Source organism: Varanus komodoensis, unplaced genomic scaffold, assembly GCF_004798865.1.
Source record: "Varanus komodoensis strain SLA01 unplaced genomic scaffold, ASM479886v1 scaffold10, whole genome shotgun sequence".
Classification (NCBI taxonomy): Eukaryota; Metazoa; Chordata; class Lepidosauria; order Squamata; family Varanidae; genus Varanus; species Varanus komodoensis.
The window spans coordinates 31975713-32003217 of NW_025335269.1; the positions used below are offsets into that span (position 1 = coordinate 31975713).

The 27505-nt window shown below is 38.6% G+C and overlaps 1 protein-coding gene across 3 annotated transcripts in view; it reads left to right on the forward strand.

The window, feature by feature from the left end:
- Nucleotides 1–27505, forward strand: part of MBOAT2 (membrane bound O-acyltransferase domain containing 2) — an 84124-nt gene that overhangs the window by 6598 nt on the left and 50021 nt on the right. The window contains exons 2-3 of one of the 3 annotated variants that reach the window (XM_044418425.1): nt 15824–15969; nt 18142–18219. In XM_044418425.1, coding sequence (XP_044274360.1) covers nt 15824–15969; nt 18142–18219 — 224 coding nt within the window. Of the gene's footprint in view, nt 1–15823; nt 15970–18141; nt 18220–26481; nt 26618–27505 lie in introns of those variants that run through there. The other 2 variants (XM_044418440.1, XM_044418432.1) reach the window with 2 other exon arrangements.

Genomic DNA, 27505 nt, shown 5'->3' on the forward strand with positions numbered 1-27505 from the left:
TACATATAGCACAGGCTAGTCATATATAATCTCTCATGCAGCTAAATGCCTGGAAGAAGGGGCCAACCATACCCTGGTGCCAGGAAGATGACAGTTTTAATGTCAGACATGCCTGAGTGGGTAGATTGTTCCATAGTTGGAGAGCTGCCTCTGAGAAGGCTCTCTCCCTTTTTACCATCCTCTGAGTCACCATCAGAAGGCCTCAGATGTTCATGGTAGTGTCTGGGTAGATACAAGTTCATGAGAAGCTCTCCCATCAGGTATTGTGGTCCCCAGTTATAGTGTAGAACAGGCACCTTGAATTGGCCTAGGGATGTGTACAAGCAGCCAAAGCAAGTGGGTCAAAATTGGTGTTGTATGCGCAAACCAGATGTCCCATTTGGTTGCCACATTTTGCTTAACAAGCTGCTTCCAAAGAGTCTTCAAGGGCATTTGGAAACCATTGCTTGGATGTTATCAGTGCATAGATTACGTAGAGCAGGTTAGCCCCTTCCCGTTTGTAGCCGGGCTACTAGCTCCTTTTGCACCCTGGATGCCTGCTTCTAGCACAGCAGATGATTCTCCATCAGACATGGTTCCTGGCTCACACAAGGTCATGGAAGCAAGAGTCACATGGCAAGTAGGGCAGGGGTGTGACCGATGGCAATTAGCTTATCTGCGCCTTCAGGTGCCATACATATGAGCATGCCTGATACTCCAGAAACCCTTCATTTTTGGAAGTACCTGTCATGAATGGAGGTCTTTCAAGTTTAGGTAAACATAACATTGGGTAACTCAAAAGCAAATTGCCCCTTGAACTTTATTACCTTTTGAGAAAGTATTGAGAAAACAGGCTTGAGGAATTCTAGCTGTGTTGCCCTTTTAAGATGGTTGTTTTATAATGCTTGTGTAATTACTGATACATGTGCTTAAGTGTGATGGTTCAGGTGTTGCTACCTCTGTACCTTGCCTGTGCAGTGGCTTTTTTTTTTAAGGTAACTGCTAATGCTGGTACTTAGTGCCAAAATATACTATGCTCTTAAAACTATCATGAACTATCTAATTTAGGTGTTACTGTAACTTTGAGAATGACCAAAGAAAATAATTAAAAAACCCCCCAGATTTTATACAACCAGTTTCACTTTCCCCAGAGAAGGAAAAGAAATGAAACATTTCTCTGGAGTCTCAGAGTTACTGAAATTGAAGTCAAAAATAATTGCATTCTTAGTTTGCATTTACTTTTATTGGGATCTAGTAAGAATTCTAGTATTGGTTTGATTTGGCATGTACTGCCAATGAGGTAGAATCAAATCGTTACTTCATTTCAGGTGGATTATATGTATTTATTCATGTATGTATTTATTTAAAGAGTTATTAGTATTGTGATTCTATGTGCGTACAGGAAGGTGGTGGGAGAAACTTAACTAATTAATTTTTCAGAGTGATCCCCTGACCCCTTGGAGAGTATCTAGAGGGCCACCTTGGTGCTAGGGGCTTGTGCTTGGGATGTCCTCCCCACCTCACAGCCAGTGCATGTGAAGAGGCAGGCTGCATCCCCAAGCTCAGAGAAGGTTGAACAGTGGGAAGCGGGGCTGAGAAGTGGAGGAGGCTGGTGCTGCCAAGGTAAGAGGCATCTTGGTGGTGGCTGAGCCTCATTCCCTCCTGTTCTGTCTAGCTGCTGTGCAGGGTGGAGGAGCATTGCTGCGACCCTCACCTCCACACACCTCCACTCTCCACAGGATGCCCAGAACCCTCAACTGTAGGCCAACCAATTGGGTTGTCATTAGATCATATTTGAAATCAATTTAGCCTCGTCTTCGGGATCGAAATGACGACATGCCTTGTTATAACATTTGCTGTGATCCTTACATAGACCTTAAACTTTTTTCTTATGCTGTTTTATAACCATAGCATTCTATTTAGCTTAATAGTATGCTTAGTGTATAATATTGTTCGGGAATGGGTGCTGTTAACCAGGGGTTGACAGCAGTCTTGCACAATGATAAAAACTGGCTGTCCATAGTGACTAATGGGATGTTGAAAATGTGGCTTAATGGGAACTGGCTTAATTCTTAGTTTTTTCCAGGATTTATGTTCAAGGTCTTGCTTTAAAATTCATTTAAAAATAAATATAGAAAGAAATAACACGCAGTTGTGTGTTTATTTTTTAGTTTCTTTTTAAAGCCAGATTTGCATCCTATATGAATAATTCTTCCCTTTCTCAAATGCACATGCAGCCCTTGTTTGTAGGCAAGCCATAACTTGGCAGAGCTAGAGTGGAGAAATTATGGTTTAGGAAGGGAAATGTTGAGTACACGAGCTTGAGGCTATAGTCTTCTTGCATTTGTAATGCCAAACCTTGGCTTGCTTGGTCGAACAGACACTAAGATTTTATGAAAAGGATTGCTGGTTTCTAAGTACTATTTTGTACTCAAGTTCTGATAATTGAATATGAAATACAGGTTTATTGCAGTGGAGTGTTTGCGAAAGGTGCATATGTATAATTCTTAACCTTTCTCTTTAAAATTTGAAGAAGCAGGAATCTGGTCACTTCCTTGTTATCTCTTGTAGGTATTTTGCAGTGGCAAGTTCACAAAATATGCAGCTTTGCATAATTGTCATGTACTTGGCACTCTGGTTTGAATAATAAAACCATATTCTTGAATTAAAAATATAAGACCATTCTGAGAAATTTGGAGGGCAGATGTACGTACAGAATGTGGATAAAGAGAACACACAACAGTACTGGATATTTACTTTCTTTCCATATTGCTTTTGTATATGAATTAATATGCTGGTTGTATATTAGTCTAAGCAAAACCAGCACCTAGTTTCTAAATGCAGTGACTAAACCAAATAATACAAGTGCTGGTTAGTCACAGACTTGAAGACTGGCCACTCAATTTAAAGGAATTCTGTCTAATGAACAGATTAGATCATTCCAGTTTGAATGGGGCAGTTCAAAGTGATTTTCCTGGAGAGTTTACATTCTGTTTGGGACATGGGGCATATATTTGGCTTTGTCCTGGTCCCATGTAAATTCCTGAAATCAGTGCTCCATAAAAGTGAAGGCTAATTAGGATAGTGACCATTTGCCAACTTTAGTTAATGTTAATATTAGATGTCAGGTAGGTTTAATATTGATTTTGTTGCTGATTCTAATTACACAAGAATCAGGTGGTCTAGAAAGGCATAGTTTAGGTCTTTTTTTCCAACTCAAACAAGTCTTACAGCTCCATAGTACGATTACAGCAGCTTAGCTCTCTCAGATAATTGTCCAACTTTATCAGGAGGTGGTTCTTGGTCTGTAAGAGATGTTGCTCAAAGATAACTGGCAACACTGATTCCCTTTCAGTAAAACATAATTCTGAGCCTTAGTTCAACCATGTGTGGCTACTAAGAATCATCTTGTATCCCAATTCAAGTATCACAGGAAGAGTAATTCTAGAACAATACTGCCTGAATCTACAACATTATAAAAAGTGAATTATGAGGAGAAAGAAAGAGGCTCTAAAGCAGGGGTCCTCAAACTAAGGCCCGCGGGTCGTATTTGGCCTGCCATGCCCTTTTAACTGGCCCGCCCCACAGGTTTTGCACTCGCTGGGTGCATGTGTGGCTTGCTCACAAGGAGGTCATTTTGGAAACTCTTGGAGAAAATGATCTCCTCATGAGCAAGTCGGCACCTTGCCGTGCATGTACCTGGCGCCAGCTTGCTCGCAAGGAGGTTGTTTTGGACTCGGAGCAGGCTGGCGCCTCACCCCGCACGTCCCCTGCCCTGCGAGCACATGCCCCCCCCCCGCCAGCACTTCCTTGGCGGCCTGTGCCCACCGTTGGCACCTGTCAACTGGCCCCCTGTTCAAAAAGCTTGAGGAGCCCTGCTCTAAAGGGAACATAGTCTCAGCTGATTCAGTCTGCCAGAATACGTGTCCGTTCGCTCTTCTGCTGCACTGTTGCAGTTGGTCTCCAAATGGGAACTAAGATGGCTTGGCTTGCCTCTGCTGCCTTGTGAAAACTTATTTTCACATGCTTCATTCAGTTGAACCAGGTCGCACCATTCCCAGGGTATTGACTTGGTGCACACCCTTGGCTAGCAGTTGCAATACCAGAAATAAAAAATGGGTAGCCCAGTTAAAGCTAGGTAAGGCCCCAGGGGCTGATACAGTCCCATTAGAGCTGATAAAAAACAATTTTGTCGTTGGACCCACTGCTGGCTGCACTTTTCGTGTATATTGATGTCAGCACAGATACCCAGTACATGGGTATTGTACTTCCTGTCATCATTCCAATATATAAAAAAGGGATTAAGAACAGTGTGTCTAATCACTACCTAATTAGCCTGCTCAATATAGTAAGTAAATTGTATGCTAGGTATTTATGTGGGAAACTCTGGGACTGGTTTGAATTTGAGAACATCATAGTGGAAGACCAAGTGGGCTTCACGGCTGGCCATTCCACCAATACCAAATTTTATATTATATGATTCGGAAATACAGTGCAAACCCAAAGGGGGCACTCTATGCAATTTCTGTTATTTTAAATCAACATTCAGTAGCTAGATCACAGCAAGACTCATAGCTTCTGGCTTGGAACATAGAATGTTTATCTGCATCTGTATGTTGCATGTTGATAATTTGACAGCAAGATGCAGTTCTAGACACATTTGTCTTCCTTAGATCTGATTAGGAGGGGAATGATACAGGTTGTATTTTGCCCCCTCTTTAAATTTAATGTTTAGATTAACTCCATGATTCAATATTTGTTAAATTCTGGCTTCCATCCACCTAAATTGGCAAACCGACCCATCATTGAGTTACCATATTCAGGTGATGTAATTCTGTCATTTTCAGAAGTAGGACACAGAAGAACACTTTGGGCCTTTTCTGTATACTTTACAGAGGAACCGTATACAAAGACTAAAAACCACCAAAAGACATTTTTTCCAAAAGGTTTATTCAGCACAGGTGGCAGATTAATGACCATGATTTAGGGCAGGTTAGGCTATATCAGTATCTAGGTGTAACATGCCTATATTGTCTGTGATAAGTCTTCCAGAGCAAGGTAGTATCTATAATTATGTATCTAAAAACTGAGTACATAAAAAGATTTCCATTTCTTGGAAGCTATACAGTCCAAGTTCCTCGAAACTACTTTGGTGTTCCACACTGTCTTCTTAATGCCTTACTTAGATTGGAATTCAGAATAGGCCAGCTTGATACACATACATAGTTTCATGCAATTAACTACTGGGTTAAACTTAATCTTATTCCTTCTGGATTAGCCCCCTTGATCCCGCAAGAGAAATTTTCCTTTTAACTAGACAAGGAGGAGAAATTAGAGCTGGATTCCTCCCCTCCCAGGTCTGTTACATCTGGTACTTTCAAGAGCTGAAGATTTGATTAAGCAATGTAACTCTATAGCATTGTGCAGAGCACCTACCAATCGTGAAAACTGTTGCTGCAAACCCATTTTTTACACTCTCAAAATTCCTAAATATCACAGAGCTTTTTCCTTGACCCCCCTTAAAGCTTTCCAATCAGCTCTTTTGGAATAGAGATACTCATGCACCTGTTATTCTCAATGTCTTTGTCCTTGCCAATCTGGCATGGCTGAAACATTTGAACATGCCTTATTATATTGTCTCTAACATAAGGACATCCATTCCTATTATATTGTTCAAACATCAACACAATTCCTAGACAAAACTGTTAAGTTTTATTCTTCCCTTATTTCAGCTTCTACCAATAAATTTGTTCTTAAGGTGGCAAAATTCTGTTCTCCAGCTTGCTTTGTTAGGAATCAGGTGGTTGAACCTTGTTATAATTTACTGAGTATTAGCTGATACTAATAGAGTGTTACTGAAGTTAATTTTGACTGGAGTTTTTCTTCTGTATATTTTGCCCTTACAACTTAAATTTGTTTTAGTTTGCTGATTTTATATTTGCTTTTATCGGTTAGTCTGACCATAATTAAAGTCACATTAAAGGACTGTATTTTATGTTCAAATACTCTAAAGGTGCAATCCCATATACTGGTGGCTGGGAGTTGTAGAACTTTTTTCTGTCTAAATATGCATAGGATTCCACCCTAAATTATTTTATAGCAAACACAGGTGGCAGTTATGTGATTAAGTATGTAATCCCACTCAAATAATATAAACTTTAAATAGTACATCTTGCTGAACTGTGACATCTGATTTGCATAGTTGTATACAGGTAACTTGAGAGGGAAAACACCTTTCATCTCATGTTTCTAGGATGAGACAAATTCTATGCCCTTGTTTATCTTGGTGCTTAAACACTTGATATTTTATGAATTTAGAAAGGTGTTTTCCCTTTTGTTTAGTTTGGTCATTTGTAGCATGTGATATGAAGCAAGGAGATGCTGTAACTTGCGAGTCCTGCATTGAGCAGGGGATTGGCCTTATGGGCAGCTTCCAACTTTACTATTCTATGAGACTATGAACAGTGAACTTGAAATTTAGTGAAAATTTTGAAATGTAGCAGGAAACATGAGCATTTTTAATGGAGGCAAATGGAATAGTTAAAGAGCTCTATGTAGATGAGTATGTTGGATTTCAGTATGGTATTCTGAGTATTCAGAAAAAGAAAATTTAATCTAGAAAAAGGTGTGAAGAATGTTCATTCTTCAGAACTATAAAGACCTGCTGGCTTGTAAAAAATATAGGCAAAGCAGTTTTACACATTCCGTAAACCAGGGTAAGTCCATTGGACATGGCTGTTGCACTCAGTCTAACTTGCTTGTGAACTTTACAAGATGGGACTTAATCTGTTGAGGAATTTAGGCATGATACAGGTCCAGATCTGTGTGAGACTAGAACTGATGAGACTAAAACTAAATTTCAAGCATGGGTATAGAATGTCAACATTATTTTGAATGTTTGCAGGACAGGGTGGGCAAATTCACCATGGTTCAAAGCTCATTCCTGGGCAAGAGTAAATTATGTTAATACCATTCATCATGATGTTTACTCTTTGACCCTTACAATAATTACAATTGTGTTATCAATACAAGTTCAGCAGTTATTTTGAAAAAAAGAATTTTGTCATGTGCACCTTGTGAATTTTCACATTGAATTGCTTGTAACAATAATCACTTAGTGTAAAGTCAGTAAACTGGCTGGAGATAAAGGTGGCCTGAAGAAAAACTGCATGCCGTTTGAAACTCCAGGGTGTGATTATGAACAAATAGGACTAGCATTGTTGCGTTCATCTGACAGTTTTCAAGTTTGCATAAGTTTATCCTAATTTAGTGTTTTGCCAGGTGTATATGGTCTGACTTAGGGAATTGTATTCACACACATAATGAGCCCATTCTAATACATCCATGTTCTTGTTTTTAAAACATTCCAGCCTCACTTTGCCTGTGTGGTTAGGATGATTGCAGTGCCAGAGGGTGGACCTCTGTGCAGTTCCGGATCCCATGGAGACTGAAACAGTTTTTCTGCCAGTTTTGCACTCCCTGAAGATTTTCCCAGTCTCAAAATGATTTTCCCATTTTGGTCAATGCATTTCTCTAGGCTAAAATGCAATTAAGCCATGTGCTTTCCATTTTGTAAGAATGGATTTAACAGTGATCTGAGGGTTGTGCATAGCTTGGGATCTTTTTAAGAAGAAAACCCAGCTCTGATTGCAGCTTCTGCACAACTATATCACAGAGGTGTTCTGATAGTTTCTTGGTCTTCATGAAACTCTTTGTTTAGATATCTTTCCAACAAACTCTGGGGCTTTCCAAAAATAGGTGTATTTAATATGAGACCCATGTAGCACTAGAATTGCAGACAAGTAGACTCCATTCAACTACCTACAGTACACAATGTGTTTCTGGGGGGAGTGGGTTGCATCAGAGCTTGGATAGGCATGCCATAGCAAAGGGATTGAATATTTATGCAGCCATCAGATTGCAGTGGGTTTTGTTTACTCAACTTTTGTGCAACAATAAAAATATTTTGCACCTCCACAGTGTTGAGAAATATCTGTACATCAAGTGTTAATAGTGTCAGTTAAATCCATAAGCTGGAAGATGTTCAAGAAGAGAACTGTGTGCTTTACAGCCTATTCCATGCCCCATAAGTTAGTCTGCTGTCTTCAAGGTCAGTGGAGAATGTTGTCCCATCATTAGCATGGAAAACTAATGAATCTGCTAGCTTTTGTACTTGCAATGGGAAGAGACTCCACCTTGTCCTTTGCCTCAGGCAGTAAAATGTCTTGGGCTGGCCCTGTGCTGCTTCAGTGATTATTTTTTAAGATACTTTCTTGGATTGTTGTATGTGCTATTTTCTTTTACTGGCTGTTACCATTTTCTGATACCATAGCATGGAAAGACAAGTTATAAAATAAAATAATAAATTAAAAGGCAGAGTGGTTAAAACAAGCAGCAGCATATCAGTTCAAAATAGCCTAGACCTTCATCTAGTTCAAAAAGATGTTGAATTTGGAGACAGGTTATTGTTCTTCAGAAGGCGGGCATATTCTCCCTGCAAAGTACAGAGTTGAGAAGGCCCTTTCTTGGGTAGAGGTCTTAGAACACCACCATTTTTGTAGGTCCATCAGGTTTGTATGGGAAGAGTTGATGCTTTCCATGCATGGGACCTTTCTCCTTTGCATTGTGACAAGGGTGGTATGTTAATATGGAGGTACAGTTGTGGCTCATGATCTTCTCCGTTGCCTGTTCCTACATTAGATAGAATAAGAAGAAATCATACCTTACTAAAAGTGTTGTTAGCTCAATTTGTGCTGATTCTAAAACACACATTATGTATGTAGGTAGAGATAATAGAGTTGGGCCAAGTTCTGTATTAAAATGTCTTTCAGTACAGAAATTTGGCACATTGTGGGAAAAGCCTGTGCAGTGGGTGAAAAATATTTTTCCTTAATACGAGCACTGTCAGGGCAGATTTGATTTAAATTGACTTCAATCACTAGCCAGTAAGACTAAATTTAAATCATAATTTGCACACATGCCTGCCTTACCCTTAGGTAAAGGAATATTCATTAAAATACTCCCAAATTGGGTCTCTTTTAGGCCGGGTGCCATTATAGGTTTTCTTCTCCAGGGAAATAATATGATAAGGCTCAGGCTATGCACAAAAAGATCCAAAGACTTATGGAGTATGCTGCTCAAAAGGTTTCACTTTCATTTTTACTGCTTGCGCCTCCATTCTTATACTTAGCTTCTTATGCAGATATATTCCACTGCCAACAATCTTCTATTCATTGACTTTTTTTTTTTTGAAATGTAGTGTTTAAGAGGTAAGGGGTTGATTCTGTGTACATAGATCTGGAAAGGAACAATGGGATTAAGCGCTTTGCTCAGCTATGTTGAGAAAACATAGATTTATTTTTGCTGTGAAGAAGAGGCATGTGATTGTGAAGACATATTCATAGTTTTGACAACTGGAAAACCAAGCATATGTGATAATAACGTCTAGACAGAAAAATTGCTCAATAATCTTACAGAAACCTCTGGAAGAGCATGACATTGTGAATGGATTAATGGAATTCATTTACCAAAGTATTTAAACATTGCATGAATATACAGCCTCATGCTACATAATTAAAAACTAATCCTTATTTCATGATGAATAACCTTTGAACTGTAATGGATCAAACAGAAAACTATCTTTAGATATTTTTCCTCAAAAAGTGTTTTATTAAAAAAAATCTGATTTAAATAAAAATCTGATTTCTTTCATTTCTTTCAAACTATCATTTTTTATCCTCCATGAACACTATAGAAACAAAAGCAAGAATTTTATACCTATTAAATGGAAAAGTGATGTAGGATTGCGATGAAACCTGAAGGATAAAACTACGTATGCAAGGTGCATAAAAATTCCCCTCTAAAATGAACTGGCTTTGCAATTCCTTTTTTCATTTGTGACTATGCATATTCTTATGATTTGCCGCAAGTAATGCAGCTATACTTTACTTTTCTGAGCAGCTAATTTTATATAGACTTATACTATCTCCTCAATAAGTACAAAGTTTGAATGCTGATGTTTCTTGTATGACTCAGGTGGAAGCAAGGACAGACCTGTTCAAGATATCTGGGCTCAGTGACATGTGCTTAATTAGAGAAGCTTTAGCTGAACAACACTTGTTCTTGGAAACTGCTAGAATAGCTTTCTCACCTTTTTATTAGACAAGATGGCTTTTGCAAGGAAATTGCAAAAACACATATAACTACGTTTTAATCTGACTTGGAAAGTGTCAGACAAGAGTCATATTCTTAATACAAAAACTATGGGAATAATTTATATATATGCCATGTATTCCTTAAAAAGAAAATATGTTTATTTTTGTGCAGTATCTTTTTGCCATGCCCCTTATAGTATAGTCATGCTAACTGGGTTGCAGGTTCCCTGCTGCCATTTTTTTCAGTTTGATTTTATGTGTTGATAGTCTAGCAGGTGGAGACCGCTTGGGCTTGTGGGTGCAGGTCACTCTCGTAATGTTCATTAGTGGTACCAGGCTGATATCATAGAATAGTAGAGTTGGAAGGAGCCAGAGGGCCCTCTAGTCTAACCCCCTTCCCAGTGCAGGCTCCAAGTGAAACCATCCCTCTCAGATGGCTGTCCATCTGTTTTATGACTGTGTGTATCATCTGATGTATGAGTCTCAGATGTATGACTGCACCTCTGTTTCACTGGAACTTTGTCAGTGAAAGCTGGTGTGATGTAGTGGTTAAAACATCAAAGAAAGACTGAGAAGATCCAGTGTCAAATCTTTACTCAGTTGTGAAACTTAATGGGCTATGATATCAGACACTGTCACACCAGCAGCAGTGGGGGCACTATAAGAATTAAAATAAGGCAGAGAATAGTTAAATAAATATTGTTCAAATAATGCTTGTAGAGAAAACAGGTATTTGCAAGTAGATTGACTGGTGACCCTGGGCAAGAGACCAAATTGTTTCATCCTTCTTACTTGCCACAGCTAGCATAATAATACATAGCAAGCAATAATTCCAGTTGTAGTCCCTGCTCAGCCATGAAACTCACTGGGTCACCTTGGACCAGTCACTGACTTTCAGCCGCACTTACTTCACAGGGTTGTGAGGATAAAATAGAGAGGAAAATTGTGTAAGCCACCTTGGATTCCTTGCAGGAACAAGATGGGAGAAATATAATAAAGTTGCATAGATTTTTCCTGGGTGGACTTCAGAGACTGCAGGAAATGTATAGGTAGACTACCTATGTTTTCCTGGCAGTTCCCTTTTTGTCTTAATGCATTGAGTTGAACTTGAAAGGGCATTGGTTAGAAGAGACCCAATAGCTGGTTCCTTGTGGATAGCATCACTCACAGTGCCAAATCATTACTTAACTATCTCAGCTTTGAAGCAGAGTTGGGAATCCTACATTTGGCCCATGCTTGGCCTTAAACTGTGAAGGTATTGCTTCTTTCTTAAGTTTTAGGTGCTTGCTAGGACAAAATTTGTGAAACCTAGGTCTGATTAAACCCCTTCCTTGCCAAACCAATTACAATTCTGTCTTTTTAATCATGCATTTCTTCAGAAACTGTAGCTATACAATTGTTCAGGCAATTAGAGATCTTGAGTACTCTCTGAACAATTTTGTATAGATTAATTAATTTAAATGAAAGATTTAAGGTTGTAATTCATTCTGTTCTACTAAAATGAAATGGAGCTTGATTTTGGGTTGCGTCTTGTCTGTATGTATAAAACATTTATATAAATTCATTCTTAAAAGTTTGAGATTTGGAGACCTGATGAGCAACCTTTTATCTTAGGAAATGAGACTGGAAGTTGAACATTTTTTATTAGGGATCCCATATTGAATATTGTCCCTGAAGTTTTTCTAGTTTGGGGTAAAAACATTTGATTTGGCCAGATTTATTCCACTTTTCATCTGTGCGCGTTTAGAGGCCAAGGCCAAGATCATCCACACTTGTATCACTATGTATGAGTATGATAGACACTGAAGAAAGCTGACAGAAAGAAAATTGATGTGTTGGAAACATATTGCTGGAGGAGAGTTTTGCGAATACCCTTGACTGATGAACAAGTCAAGCCAAAACATGCCCTGGAAGCAAAACTGACAAAACTGAAGCTATTGTACTTCGGGTACAGCATTTGAAGGCAATAGGGAAATCCAAAGAAGGGGAAGACCAAAAACTCAATGGATTGCTTCCATAAAGGAAGGGATGGCCTTGAGTTTATTAGAGCTGAGCAGGGCTATCAGTGATGGAGACAACTTAGCAACAATGATGTTTTAATAGTTCGTTTCATTTTTAACATTATGGTAGTGTTTAAACTAATGCTCTGAAAGTATTTTGGCTAAAAAATGGGGTAATAAAATGGTAAATAAATTTCAAATTTGCAATCTGATTTTGTGTGGTTATTGAGATTGTGCTCTTTAAGCTAGTGTAGTGGTGAAATGCATATCATCCCCATCAAGAGTGTCTTACTCAAGCATATTACTATATTACTAAGATAACTCACTCTTGTGTAAGTTAGGATCATCACTCTGTGAGTTGTCCATTTTTAGGCATTTGCTAGTGAAGAAATTTGGGACATGAGGACCCTGATTAAATTCATGGAAATAAATGCTGTGGGATGTTAATCCTTTTTGTCAAGTGTAACTCAGTAGAGCTTGTCAGAAAGAGAGGTGCTAGGGCAAGAAGCAAAGAGTGAGGTGTATGGTGAAAATCCCTTAGATGGAAATACTGTCCTCTCAATGCTTGTTAAATGGCATTGTTTCTGTTTACCTATATGGTATACCTAATGAAAGCATGTGCTTTATGGGTCTTCTGAAAACTTTTTTCCTCAATTCATTTAATCTTCAACAATGAGAAAAATGGGGGGGGGTTTTAAGAGAAGAAAGTAAATGCAATACATGTTTCTGAACAAATACATAGCAATCTAAATAAAGTAAGATGCATGCTTAATATTGTTGCATACCTCCTGTGTCCCTATTTCAAGTTATGGAGTTAGTCAGCTTGAATAAAATACTATCTTGTTCATCAATGGTCGCTGATCTGTTTGAAGCCTATTGGCTTTATGTTATATATGTTATATCTATTCTCGCCTGCCTGCATGGTGATAAGATACTAAGAGTTAGGGGTGTGTGTGTATGGGCCAACCAGGCTGTTGAACTACAATTCTTACCAACCTTGACCTTATGGCAGGGGGTGCTGTGTATTGTAGTTCTGCATATCTGGTTGCCAAAGCCTGCTGTAGGGAGTTTCCAGGGGAAGGAGTTCCGTAATTGCATGTAGCTGCAAATGAACTTTAGTGGCTGAGAACAATTGGTTCCTTTCTTTATTGCAACGTGTTTAGAATGCATAACAATATTTTTTGTCTGGTGCAGCAATAATGCTAAAAAAATAAAGTTAAAAGATGCTAAAAAAGTTTGAAAGTTTGATTAAATTTTAAAATTGTGTATGTAAGTTGAACATAGCCTATAGGAAAATTCTGTACTTTCATAAGTGGATGAACTTCATCAGCAGCATGCTGTGTGAGGCGGGAATGTTTAAGTGCCTGTCACTCTAGTGTACTCTGTCCTTTGTAAACCTAGGATTTATGCTGAGTACAACAGTGGAGGAATTTACGGTGTTTACCCTTAAGAATTTGCTGTGTCTGTGGTCAACCCCAGTGTCTTTGCATAGTAGCTTACATTATTACAGTCAGGCTGAACCAATGCCAGCATCAAATGACTTTCAAACTTTGCCAGTACAGTTTTAATATAGCTTCCTTGGAGTTTCCTTTTAAGTGCTTTGGTTGCTGCAGAATCTAGCTATATTGGTGGTGGTGCTAGAAAACAATCACCGAATCAACAGTGTTGGGGAGCTGGAGATTTTTTTGATCAGTTTTTGCAACTAGGCCAAATGAGGGAAATGGTTGGGTAGTAAAATGTCAGAGGGCTTGGGAAATCCAGTTACTTCAGTGCTGTGCCAAAGCAGAATGTCAGTTGCTACCTTGACTCTACTAAGAATTACAGTTTGGCTTGATCTACTTAGTCTTGAATGAAGCAACTGTAAGTGTGTGTCTGGGGGTGGGGCGGTGGGATGGAAGAACTCTATGTATGCTTAAGAAATGGCTTTTGACTTATCCATTCGTCAGAGCGTGGCAGTAATGTCACTCTGCATGCTCTAGAATTGAATTGAGTTTGTCTCTGCCCACTATTACTTGGGAGCTTATCTTTTTTTCTTTATTCTTTTTTCCTTTTTTCCCTTCTGTTTTGTTTTTGCTATTCTCTGTGGCTGTGGCAGTGGCTCATTCTTGAGATGCCTTCCTCCACAATGAAACATTCTCACACACAGCAGGCTGTATTAGCTTCTTACTTGCCTTCTTGCTGTTGATTGGTGAGCCTTTTTTCTTCACTTCCCCAGTACTTTTGATTTATTACTTCAAAAGATGCGTTCAGATATATACAGAGTACATGTTTTGTGTTAATTTTTCTGTGTGGGTGGGTACAGGGGATCTTGATATGAGAGAAATTCAAGAGCCTGTCCCATAATATGCATTACATCTTTCTTCCAGGCAGCAATCTGAGAAGGAGTAACGTCTGTGTTGAGGGTGGTACCTCATGCATCCAGAATTGCATGATGTGAAAGTATTTCGAGTCTGCAATAGGACATCCTCAGAACTCTAAAAAGCCCCATTCAGACGTTCCCTGATCAGAATATCTATCTAGTTCCTCTTGAGAATATCACATTTTAAAATCTCTGTATAACCAAACCTAAACATATGTACCTGTAATTTTTATATTCAATTCATTTTATCCAGTTAGGTACTTCTCAGTTGCCTGTGCCACAGGCATCCAGAAATCTTCCCTTCCTAGAATTGTGTGTGGGTAGGCATGGGTAGTTGTCCAACAACAATGAGCCACAGTGAACTGGTACTCTATAGTCTGGATAATTCTTAGTCAGATTCTGATAATCTATACTGTTATTTAAAATGATTCATTTAAAACCCTTTATGTGGATACCCCTCGGCTGTAGTGTAGTGTAACCTTGAGTTTTATATATCTTTGCATTTTGGTTGCATGATGATTATTGGGCTGAATAAGCAGCAATAAAGTTATGTTTGCAGTGCACACAGCTGGTCTCTATGCTGTTTTCTCGAAAGCAGTTTTGATGTGTATAGCATACACACATACCAGAAATAGCTCTGAGAAGGTGGAATGGCATGCATCAGTGCACTCACTTGAAGGATTGTTGGATCAAGGCTGCGGGTCTTTATAACATACAGTATTTTTTACAATTAATTTAATTTGATCTAGCTATGAAAATATTATATGTACTTCAGGTTTCAAGTGTATCCCGTCATTTTATTTAATTATTTCTTGGATAAAAACATGTGACTACAAGTTATTGTTTTTATTACACTTTGTAAATTGATCTTTTAATTTATAGTGATGGTAATGATTTCCTATTTGCCATTATAGCAATGCTGTGAGGAGAGTCTTATCCTGTTTTCACAAATATGTTAGTTCGTTATTTTGTGCATGAGTAATGCTATATACGGGGCATGCAAGTCTCTCTTGGTCTTAATGGAACTGAATGTAACAATTATCTTACATTTTCTGGGTTTTGACTTTATGTATAATCTGTATGTCTTCTCAGTATCCTTAAGAATGAATAATTTACCTGGAATTATCATCCAATAGCAAATACTGAAGATGTTTCTAGAACATGAATGGATTAATGCTAAATTGCGATTATGCATAGCACCAGCTTCTCCAGTGATTCATAATGGCTCTCAAGATTGGCTCAGTGATGTTTCTTCACTGCTGTGCAGAGGGAACCAACAGTTTCAGCATATAATGATACGAACAACATTTCTTTTCTTTTTTTCTCTGCAGGTCAACTTTGTAGTGTGCCAACTGTTTGCCTTGCTTGCTGCTGTCTGGTTCCGAACTTACCTTCATTCAAGCAAAACTAGCCCATTTATAAGGCATGTTGTTGCCACCCTTTTGGGCCTTTATCTTGCACTTTTTTGTTTCGGATGGTAAGTAATTTTCAAGTTATAATTCATCAAAATATCCTGGGCATCTGGTTCTCCTTGACTTGCTAGTCTATTACAAGGAATTGTAGGGGAGATTCAGCCTTGTGTTCCTGCATCCAGAAGAGCTTCACCATGTCTGTACTCTATTTTCTGGCAGAGAGTAAGACACAGAAGCAGGAAATAAAGACATTCAAAGAAACAGGAAGATAGGCAGCTGTACTGCATGTCAGCCACTATTAAAGTCAAATTGTAGTGTCCAGAGGTGCTGTGACATTGTTGGTATCCATTACTCTCCCTAGAACAGGAGGCAGCCAATCACTCCAGTTCTCCCTTGCCTCCCCTGACCAGGTATCACCTGGATGAACATGGGGGAGAAAGACAAAGAAGCACCCCCCTTCTTACAGTACATCCAGGAATCAACTCCAGAGGTTTAAATTACTAAGCAACCATCATTACAAAGAAAACAAGTTACAGTAAAAACTTGTGGAAAATAAAGAATAAAAGAACATAATGTACTAACTTGCAGATACAACTTTGGCACAAACAATTACCTCATAAGGCTTGTACCTCTGATTCCAAACAACTCCCATCTATCTAACCTGGTGCAGGGAGATGCAAAGTACTTCCTAATTGACAGAAGATCCATAAGCACATGACACCAGTTACCTCCTCCTGATCAGGTTACTTACTGCTCAAGACCTAAAAGATGCAGGACCAGCAGGATCAGTAATCATCCTGGCCAGTATAAATAGATGCCGAAAACAAGTTTGTTTTTTGTTTAAAACATTTATATCCCATCCTACATGAGAAAAATATCCCAGGATGGCTTACAAAATTATAACAACAAATAACAAAATTTTAACAGTAACAATAATAACCACCATAAACAACAAAAAATAATATCAGCAAAAGTCCAAATCAAAAGCAAAAACAAAAAGTGACTGTGGGTGTTAAAATCAATTAAAATTTCTTATTCTTAAAATGATGGGTAAATAAAAAGTTCGGAGTCATAGGTTTGCTTCCACTTGTGCTATTGATGTGCTAGTATAAGCCAATGCCTGTGCAGTATAACTAGCACAACAGTAAAAAGGTGGTGATTTGTTGTTGAAATGTGAAGCGCAAAATGTTTGGATGTGCTACAGCTGCTCTGGATAGGTTTAGTCTCCCCTGCATTTCCTTAGAGATGGAAAGCTAGCTTGTCAAGGACAATCAGATGCCCAGATCTTCTAAGTTGCAAGAGTCCTTTAACACTTATGATACATTTCTAATGTAACAAATATTTTCCAGAATAAGCAAGTGCTTCAACAATTTAACTGTTATTTTTCCAACCCATGTAGCATTTGTTTTGTTTACAAAACCACATCATAAAATAGCTTATGTGCATGCCTGAGCCATTAGCTACACAGAAGACCACTTTGGACTTCATGGTCAAGCAGGGTTCTGTGGTAACTGTGGCTTATTGTTTTCAGACGGCAAGCAGAAGCAGTTCAATAGACCACATACTTTGCTTCAGTGATTTGCTTTGTATGACAGAAGGAGCTGGAACTCTGGCTTGTCTCTCTCTGCCAGGAAGCCAGAAACATAACTTTCTTGGGTTCCATAGAACCCTGGAGTAGCATGGCATGTGATCTGGGCTGTAAAGTGTAAATGCCGTTTATGACCCAAATCATCTTAAGGTGTGTACACAAAGTGATTTCTATGGATTTAAAGGGGAGAAGCTTCCATTTTAATAGCTACTATGGTTCTAGTCCTGAGTCAGCATCTTCAATGAACAGAAAGGAGGAGGTACGACTTCTTCAACTCTTCATGCAATTAGCTTCTAGTCTGAATGGTTTTGTTTCTTAGATAAATTGACTTGTTTGCATGACGTGGCAACCCATCATGGGTAACTTGCAATGGTGGGTTGTCCTGTCATCTGACCCTAGACCACTTTCTACAGGGAGGCTTTATTTATTCGTCTATTTAATAAGCCTCTCTGAGAAATCCATGGCTGTTCTTGGGTTGTTTTACCCACGATGGATATTATGGGGAAAGAGAGCGGTACAGTAATCTTCAGTGTTTATTTGAAAACTATTGCCTGTAGGCTGTCTTAGTCGAAATGTAATGTGTAAAGACAATTGCAATTGTGGTTTTCCAGCCAAGCAAAACATTATATATAACATTTTTTCCCCTTAGGTATGCCTTACATTTTGTTATACAAAGTGGAATTTCCTACTATATCATGATCATTATAGGAGTGGAAAATATGCACAAGTAAGTATGCACCCTCGAAATGAAATATAAAAGGCAATGTAATTTTTAAGTAGGTAGAGCATAAGAACAAATTGGTATGTGATATGAAAGCAAACATTACTTTCCTGGCACATCTTACAACTTTTATATTGAGCATAATAAATTATTTGGTTAGCTTATAGCTCATAGATCCCCTTGAAAAGACTTTGTTTATGTGTAATAATTTGCTCTTGTCTGTTACTTAAAGTGCCAAAAGCTTGTTGCACCGACTGTTTACAAAAACGCCATGGCAGGGAGCAGCTAGAATGCTGCGATTGTCAGTAAATAACAGTTCACATGTTTTCATCATTTCCTCATCAGTGATCTGATTTGAACATTTGTAATATATCTGAGTGCAAAGTTCTGTCACTGGTGAGAGTGTAAAGAAAATAATGGTCCATTTCCCCTTTGTAAAGAAATACAAAAAACGACATTGTTTTATTATTGTGTAAGCAAAGCCTGCAAGGTTTTGATTTACTTGGGTTCCTTTTATCTATGCTGGTCTCTCCTGCCTTCTTGTTCTAACGCACTGTAATATCTCTTAACATGGGTGGCATATACTGCATATATTCTTGTAAGCTTAGGGCAGGTCAATTGAAATTAATGGGACCTAAATTAGTCATGATTTTAATGAGTCTCCACTAAGTATGACTAAGTCTGGATCCAATTCATTATATTAAGGCATTTTTGAATACAAGGCAGTGCAAAAGTCAACAGTATGTGGCTTAAATATTTTTGCTGTGCTACACTTTCATATTGCCATTTCAGTCCTCTATTTTGTATATTCTTTGCATATTTTCTTGCAGCCTGGAATAAGCAGGACATCACCATGTGGATAGTACAATAAAATACTATCCAGGGCTTTATCATACTGGTGGCTTAATTATGCTCTGTTCTTGCAAAAGTTTCCACTTCTTTACTAAAAGCTGCATCTCATGCTAGGCAAGTGAGAAGGGGCATAGGAACTGGCTGACTTTAACAGGATTTGCTGAAGAAAAATCACATTGATATTGGGAGGGCTGGACATCTCCAGCCTTTGGGATATAGTAATGGTATTTATTGGGACAATTTTTAGCACCTTGGATAAACTTAATTTGCCTCGTCTAAGGCCAGCAATTTAGTTAGATTTCAGTATCAATATTATGCAGAAGATTGCAGTAGATTGTATATTGCTGGAACAGGCATCCAAAGAAAGAATTTTGGTAGTATGGAAAAATAATAATGCTGTGCTGTAAACTACTGCATATGGAAAATCTAGGCTGTGATAGGAACAAGCTCATGCATGTAGTCAAATAAAGTGACTTCTGTACAACAGCTACCACATGTATAAAAAATTCTCAATTGAAGGGTTGAAAATTTCTGTTTTAAAATTTAGGTTTTTGTGACATAGCACTGTCATCCATGCATGGTATCTTTGTTATTCTGAAATAAACTTCTATCCAAGGTTTATCAGGTTCTTTCTTTGCTAGCCTGTAAGAAAGATTTGATGACCCACTTGTTGCCTTGAATTGTATTTTTGGGCAGCAGATTTTACTTGCTGTGTTTAATTGATTTTTATTTTTAAATTACATAATTTTATTATGCATGCTGCCTTGGAAGTCTCCCATCCTTACAGATAGCTTTAAAATACTTTTTTTTAAATCAATAATTCCATTTGAGATAATCCTGGGAAGTTTTTCTCCTTTCTGCCAAGCTACTAATATAGGAAATCTCGTAACACAGCTGTGGTTCTTTGTGGTGAAAATATAAAACCTTATTTTAGAAAGTGTCCTTATATATTATTTGGCAATGTTTATGAATTGCTTATGTTAAAAGAAATGTCTGTGCAATGTACAAAGCAATGTAGATAAGCGTTACCCCCTGTCTGATTTGTACTGGTTGGAGGCTCCAGAGAGAGAGCTCTGTGATACTAAAGACCTCCTTCTGAACCTCATGGGCACAACCTCTGAAATCCTGGGCACTATCAGAACAGTAATAGTACCTGAAATACCATTCCCATCCACATAAATAGGCCTCCTTCCTTCTTTTCAGGCCTTTCTCTTGCCACCATAATTTTTGGAAAATAAAAGCTGACAAGACTGATATTGCTCTTAGCAAGAGTTGAGAACTGCTTCTCCGATAAGCCGAGAGAGGGTTGAAATTACTCTCTCCCATCATTAAATTGTTCTTTAAGAGATGATATCATAATGGAATTCATGCCAAACTGAGCCTTCCAAGAGGTCCAAGTGCAAGTCTAGTTTCTTTTTCAGTTTTGCTGAATGGGAACTGGCTGTGACCCACAGAGTCCGCATACATACCTGGGGAGTGGGTGGTGCATACATTGAGGAAGGAGGAAAATGGCCTTGTGATATCCATCTCCCCTTACTTTTTAAATGCCTACAGCAATGGCTGCAAAATGATTGGCAGCACACGCATCTATAATGTGACGATAGTTGATGTAAGCCTGGTGCAATTAACTGGCTTTTTTTTTTTTTTTTTTTTTTGAGGTTGGCTCCCTTCCTGCAGATTTGATGTTCATGCTTCAGTTTGATCTTGATTTATAGAAATATATCTCCTTTGGCCATTTTCTGGCAAAGTTTAGATATATTGAAAACACAAAGGAAAAGTGACGTTTGACTTGTGAAAGTAAATGTTCTATGATGTTTGTTATGACTTTATGGTATTTTATTGTATTTTTTGTCTGTTTCTATTGACTATTGTAAACTGCCCAGGGAGATTTGGCTGTGAGGCAGTATAGAATGAAATAAATAATAATAAATAATATGGTATAGTCAAGACTGCTGTAGAGCCTATTCCAAGAAATAAGCAACAGCTCTTAAAAGTTCCTTCTTGTTCTGTTCAGAATCTCAAAAGTAAAATGTGGATTTTCTGTGCTTCTGGGCAAAGTACTTAAAAGCACAATTCTTTGCATGTTTAGACAGTAAAAAGGTGTACAACTCCCAGCATTCTCCAGCTAGCCATGAGGAATGCTGGGATTTATAAAACTTATTTCTATCTAAACATGTATAGGATTGCACCATTAGGACCTTTTGCTGCAGGATTAGGAAAAATAACTAACAATAACAAAAAAGCAGAAAACAATGCAGTAGGTTTAGAGATGTGAAGGCCTGAAAAAAAGCTCATTTTTTTCAGAAGGCCATTTTTCTCCCCCAAAATGTGAACAGCTTTGAATTTCAGAACGATGACTAAATATTTCAGAAAAGGTTGTTTATGTATTGTTATTCAGCATGTATCCCTCTCACACTCAATTATTTCTAAAAATCATGTAATAATACTTTTATAGAAAGATGAGGGATAAACACTTTCTGGAAAAATTAAGTCATGGGGCAAAATGTTTTTTAAGTTCTCTCTGTTAGATTACAGATATAGTTATTCTTACATTCCCTGTTAAAAATCATTAATACACTTTATCTGTTACTTATGGACATTTAGGGATACTTTAACTCATGTTCAGTTTCCCAGCTTGTGAGTAAAGTTACCACATCCTAATATGGAAGAAAACATACATTCTTGAATTTTGTTCTGTAGATTCTAGTTCATGGATGTAAATGCCTCCATTTTTAACAGAATTCCCAATTAAATATTACATCTAGGGAATTCTGCTTTAGCTATAAAACCTTTAACTATTGCCACTGGAATAAACCTTGTATCTAAAAGAAACTCATTACTCTGCTTTAAGCAACAAATGAATCTAGGTTTTTTTAAGAGCCCTAAAAAAAATGTATTATATGTTTTCCAATTTCTCTCCAAGTGTCCATTCCCATCAAACCCCTGGAAATACCCCCCTCAAGTGTGTGGCTCCCCCCCCCCCTCCTCTGCTTCTTAAAGCACATCAAATGACAGGTAGATGATGGATTTACATTCTTAAACTCACAGGTGGCTTCATTTTGTAGCCAGGTTTTATATCACATTTCTTATCACTGTTGATGGTATTAGCATACAGTAAAGTGGGTAGGAAATGATTACAGGATATGATTCTTTGCAACAAAACATTTATTTTTGAGATAATGTGTGGATCCTGTGCATCAAATCAGGAATGGCTTTTATCTTCATTCAGTTAATTACTAACATGTATTACCTGGCTCAGAAAGAACTCAGTTGGGGAGGATGAACCAATTCAGTTGCGACCAATTCTGTTTCCTCTTGGGAAGGCAAGTAAGCAGTAACAAGGAATTGTTTCTGAGTGGGAAGGCTTAAACTAACATAATGATTGTGGATTTCTCAAAAGAGGATTGTGAGTTATCAAAGAGATGCCTTTTAGTACGCAAGCCCATGGGAGTCCTGTTTATGTAAAATTTGTTAATGGCTCCTCTTAAAAACAGTGGGTTAGATTTGGACTTAGAACTAACTTAAGTCTCATTGACTTAAATATGACTAACTTGTTGATTTCATTGGGTCTTTTTTAAAGGAAAAGTCAGGACCTAACTCTTATTACAGCTTTACATGAAATACTTTAAAATAAATGCTGCTGCTTTTTCCTGCCCAAATTTTGTTTTTCACTTTATTATTTTTGAACGATTGCTTCTTATGTAGAACATATGCACTCTCTGGAAAATTAGTTGCTCATAGATTTTACCCTGTCTCATGGAGTGATCATACACATAATTTGCTGGACTAGCTAGCTAAAAATGTCTTATAGAAAGATTTTTATTTGAATATGCTAATAATATTATTTTATTAAATATGACTGACCTTGCTAATTTCCACTGTACCCTAGTCACTCACATTCTTTTTGTATAATTGCCTTCTGTTCAGCTGTCTTGTCAGTCTGGTTTCAGATTTTTAAAAAATTGACAAGGCTGAGCAGGTTCTCCATTTCTATATTAAACTATTCTCTTTGACCTTCATCCACCATCAACATCGTTTGAGGATAAACAGTGATCCAAGACTGTGATCCAATAAGTTGCTTATTTTTGAAAACTTAACAGAATATGCAATCAATGCCTTGACAATTTCATTTCCGTTACCATTTTCCATAAAGAATTAATAATGGACCTTAGGTAATAAGTAGAGGTTCTGGTTGAAATAAACAAATAAAATGAGATGTAGTCTGAACTAGAATGGCACTCAATGTTATGAGGGAATCCTGCAAGTGGCCAAGCCTGTTTTTCTTTCGAGGGGTAGGTGGGGGTGATACTGGCATGAGCTAGCAGTATTTCACATTTTCTCCCCAGTTCACATCTTCTGTTCTGCAAACACCTCCAGATCATGTTTGAAGTTCCCTTCCTCAGTCCTAGCTCTGCTTTGAAATCAGAAGCCAATTTGAACGAAAAACTATGTTTGAGGGCAATTGTAGAAAGGATTGGCTGGGAAATGGTCAGGCAGTGAATTTTCATGTGAGGCTTCAAGTTCTGGCCCTGGCAATCGTTTTGAATATGCATGGTGCGACAGGGTGCATACTATGACTTGTTGTCACTATGGCAGATTATTTAGGTGAATAACAAGCCACCCAGAACCCTGAAATGGACTGTGGATTCTGGATAGCTTGTTAAACATGTAAAAACTCCACCTTCCTAGGTGTGAATGGGAAACCCTTTCTCATGCAGAAACTTCTGTTCCTTTAAGCTCTTGCCAGTCAGAGCTGTTACTTGTTACTCATGCACTGAGATAATACTAGCTATAGATTACAAGTCTCTCCTACAAATTCTGTGAAAGAGCTTCTGGACTGTAGTCATGAACATCCATCCTGTTAACAACTTTCATTTCTTTTAGTTTAATAGTAATTTCTTAAATTTGGCAAGCATTTATACTCAGAAGATATGGGAGCAGTGACAACAGAGCTTAAAACAAAACTCATCTGTGCAGTGGTGGTGCCAAACAAGAGCCGCAGCTTTGAAACCCGGCCTCACGTGCCTTGCATCCACAGCACTGCTTGCTGACCTGCATGGCCGGTGGGGTCTTGCTACCACTGCTTGTCAGAAATCTCTTGCTGGTGTGAAGAGAGCTATAAGGCAGCTTTTATGCAGTAAGCGGTTTACAGATGTTTTTGTGCAAGGTGAAAGTTTTGGGGAGGTGCCATATGACACACACATGAAACAATCCTGAAAATCAGCATGGCTGGTGCTGGGAGTGAATTGGCCTATCATACCATTCTAGATTTGAAGAGGGGAGTTGCATCTCCATATCAATTTGTAGCCATGCGAAGACAATGCACAGAGCTCCCTGAGGTAATATATTGGTGAGGAGAACAAGGATACAATTAACTGATAAGGGCTAATAGTGCTTACTGACAAGGGCTGTAATTCAGATTGCTGCTTAGGCTCTCTCAAGCTACCAGCACTAGACTAATAGAATACCGTATTTTTCACTCTATAAGATGCACTCCCCCCCCCCCCAAAGTAAGGGGAAATGTCTGTGCGTCTTATAGAGCAAATGTGTGTGTGCCGGACACCCGGGACACTGCCGGCCCACCTGCACCATGTGGCACCACCTGACCGGCATGCGCTCGGCGCGCGCTGCTCTACCCCCCCCCCCCCGGGGCAGGTGAGAGCTGTGCTGCTCAGGGGGAGTGGTGCAGAGGAGGAGGAGCCGCAGGCTTTAACCTGCCGGCCGCACGGAGAGACGGATTGCTCACCCCCACCGCCTGGGAAGACCTGCCACCACCGCGCCGCCCGGAAGACCACCACCAGCATGCTGCTGGCCCGGCTGCACCACACCTGGCTGGCACGCGCTCGGCCCGCCCTGCTCCGCCCCCCTCCTCCGGCGCAGGTGAGAGCTGTTAATTACAGGTCGGTGTGTGTTTTCAAATGGCAACCCGTCTTTTAATGAAGCCCATGGGGAAGTGATGGGGAATGTGCCTGTGATTATCAGGAAGCTTTCCATGGATCCCTCCTCTAAAAACTAGGTGCGTCTTATGGTCAGGTGCGTCTTATAGAGCGAAAAATACGGTATATCCTTTTATGATGCCTGTTTCATAATCGTGAATTGCTTTTGAAATTCCCTTTTGTTTTCAAGAACAGCTTGGCAGGATGCATCAGGGTTTAGTTTTTATGGAGACACAAGTTTAGAGTCCCCAGGAGCTCATTGTTATTTGGAAAAGAAACTTTGGCCAGAATCCATTCAGTTTCTTGTAGAATGTTTTGTTTTCTTTTTAATACTTGAGAATACACTGGTATCCTCTGATACTTATGGGCAAATTAAGTTGGATATACTGGAAATATTGAAATCACTGAAGTTGTATGTATCACAATATGGCTTGAGTGCTTTGCTTTCAATCAAGCAAGTGAAAATTTCAGAGTGAGAGCCTGGCTCTTCTGTAGCTTCTCTCTCCCCTCCCCTCCCCTCCCCACCAGCTATTCAGTTTTCATTGAAAGCAGCAACTGCATCCTTTACTGATGCTTCTATGAGGCTTTTTACTCCACCTGTTGTGCTGCTCAAGTGATTTGACTGGAAACAAATGAGATCCGAGTCATAGTAATACTGCTATATGCTTTATTACCTCAGCAAACCATTCTGTCAAATAAATCAGACACCACTACAAAACAGGCAGAATCAGATGCATTTAGGGGGGAAAAGTCAGTGAAAATGTATGCTCCTTTTCACTTCCTTGCGGTGTACAGGGTTGCTTGCAAGACAAGTTCAGGCACTCTGTAAATGAACAGATGTGGTTTCTTTTTGGAATGTTGGTCAATTCAGTTGAGCACCCTTTTGATTAAAAGCCTTGACTTGAGTGTTTTATAATTTCAGCTATTAATTCCCAAAATAGGTATTGGGCATGGTTCTTAAAATGTGCTTTTTGTAGGGTGAATAGTATCTGCAACAGGTTTAACATGCCTGGTATGAGTCACCCAGTAAATATAATTGCTGCAAATATGTCAGTGGAGTCCAGTCACAGTGCTGTGTGTCTCCAAGGGGCCTGGACTAGGGAGCAAAGGACAAAAGAACCAGTATAAGAATGAATGGTGTAAAACATGAATATAAAATTCATTAAATATATGCTTCTGAAAAAGATTCATTCCTCAAAATTGCCCTGTGGTTCAGTATAGGTAATATGAGTTCTTGCCTGTTGGGATATTTTGCATTTTGAGGCTGATTTTTTAAATTCCTTGACAGATTAAAAATATTAAATTCAAGACTGTTCATTAGCTTGCCTTTTAATCAGGTGTCAGAGCAAGACTGGCTTATCACTAGGGTGTGTTGAGATGTGCTGTGATATCCTGGATTAGGCTGAGGAAGGTTCGAAATACCTGCAGTCACTCTTGGACTGTCGCTGCTGCTGCTGCGTCATGTGCGACAGAGTATTATATTTCAAGGGCACTGGGAACTACACACAGCAAGCGCAGGCCTGAATTTTGTTTTAATAATGTTAGTCTTTTAACTTTTCTTCTTGGTTTTTCTTTCTTTTTAAGCACTGTGGCAAGTCTGCAGAAGATAATTTCATGTCAGTGATATTAATAACTCTTATTTTTCATGTTGATTGACAGAATAGCTGTGATAGGTTGTCTTTCTATATATTGATATTGTTCTCTATTTCAAAGCATTTTTAAAGAAATCTTGTAAGTGTATGTTGCTTTTTATGATATATTTGAAATCCGGTTCTGATACCAGGTGCCACATATTGTGATAATAGTGTATTCTGATGGCAGAATGCAAAATCCATGAACATCACATGCATAACTGCTTTTGATTTGTTTGGATATTTAAAGGTGGGAAACCAGAAAGCTTTAGGTCTCAGTACTTTTTAAATAATTGCATATTACATATTCAATACACTTCAAAACTATCACAATACTTGGGTATACAAAATATATTAAGAAGCAGGGGCAGTACTGTGTTAGTTTTGAAAGATTCAGAACAAACAGTCTGGAAAGATTATAAAATTTGACACAGATTAAATTAGAACAAGTAAAATAGAAGCAGTTAATTTTTTAGATGGAAAGGATGTCAGTAAACAGGATGAATGTATTATCATGTGTTCTATTTTTATTGTTAAATATGCCTTTGCAAGTGTGATTCTGAAATGGGAAACACTAATATTAAGCTATCTTGAGGCAGATAAAATTTGAAAGATTAGATCCAAAACACTATGGCCTACCTCAACCTGAAAATCTAGGTCTGGGTCTCTTATATTTAAAATGTAGGCCTTCCTTGGCATTAGTGATCTTTAGTTGCCTTGTTTATGCTAATAAAACAATAGAGCTTTGCTTATTATCTTCCTGGCTACCTCTGCCAGTCTTCCCACCAGGGGAGGTTCCTGAAAGAGATGGATCAAAGAAGCACGCCCTTGTGCGCGCGTGCCCCCCCCTTCCCCTCCCTCTCCCTCTCCCTC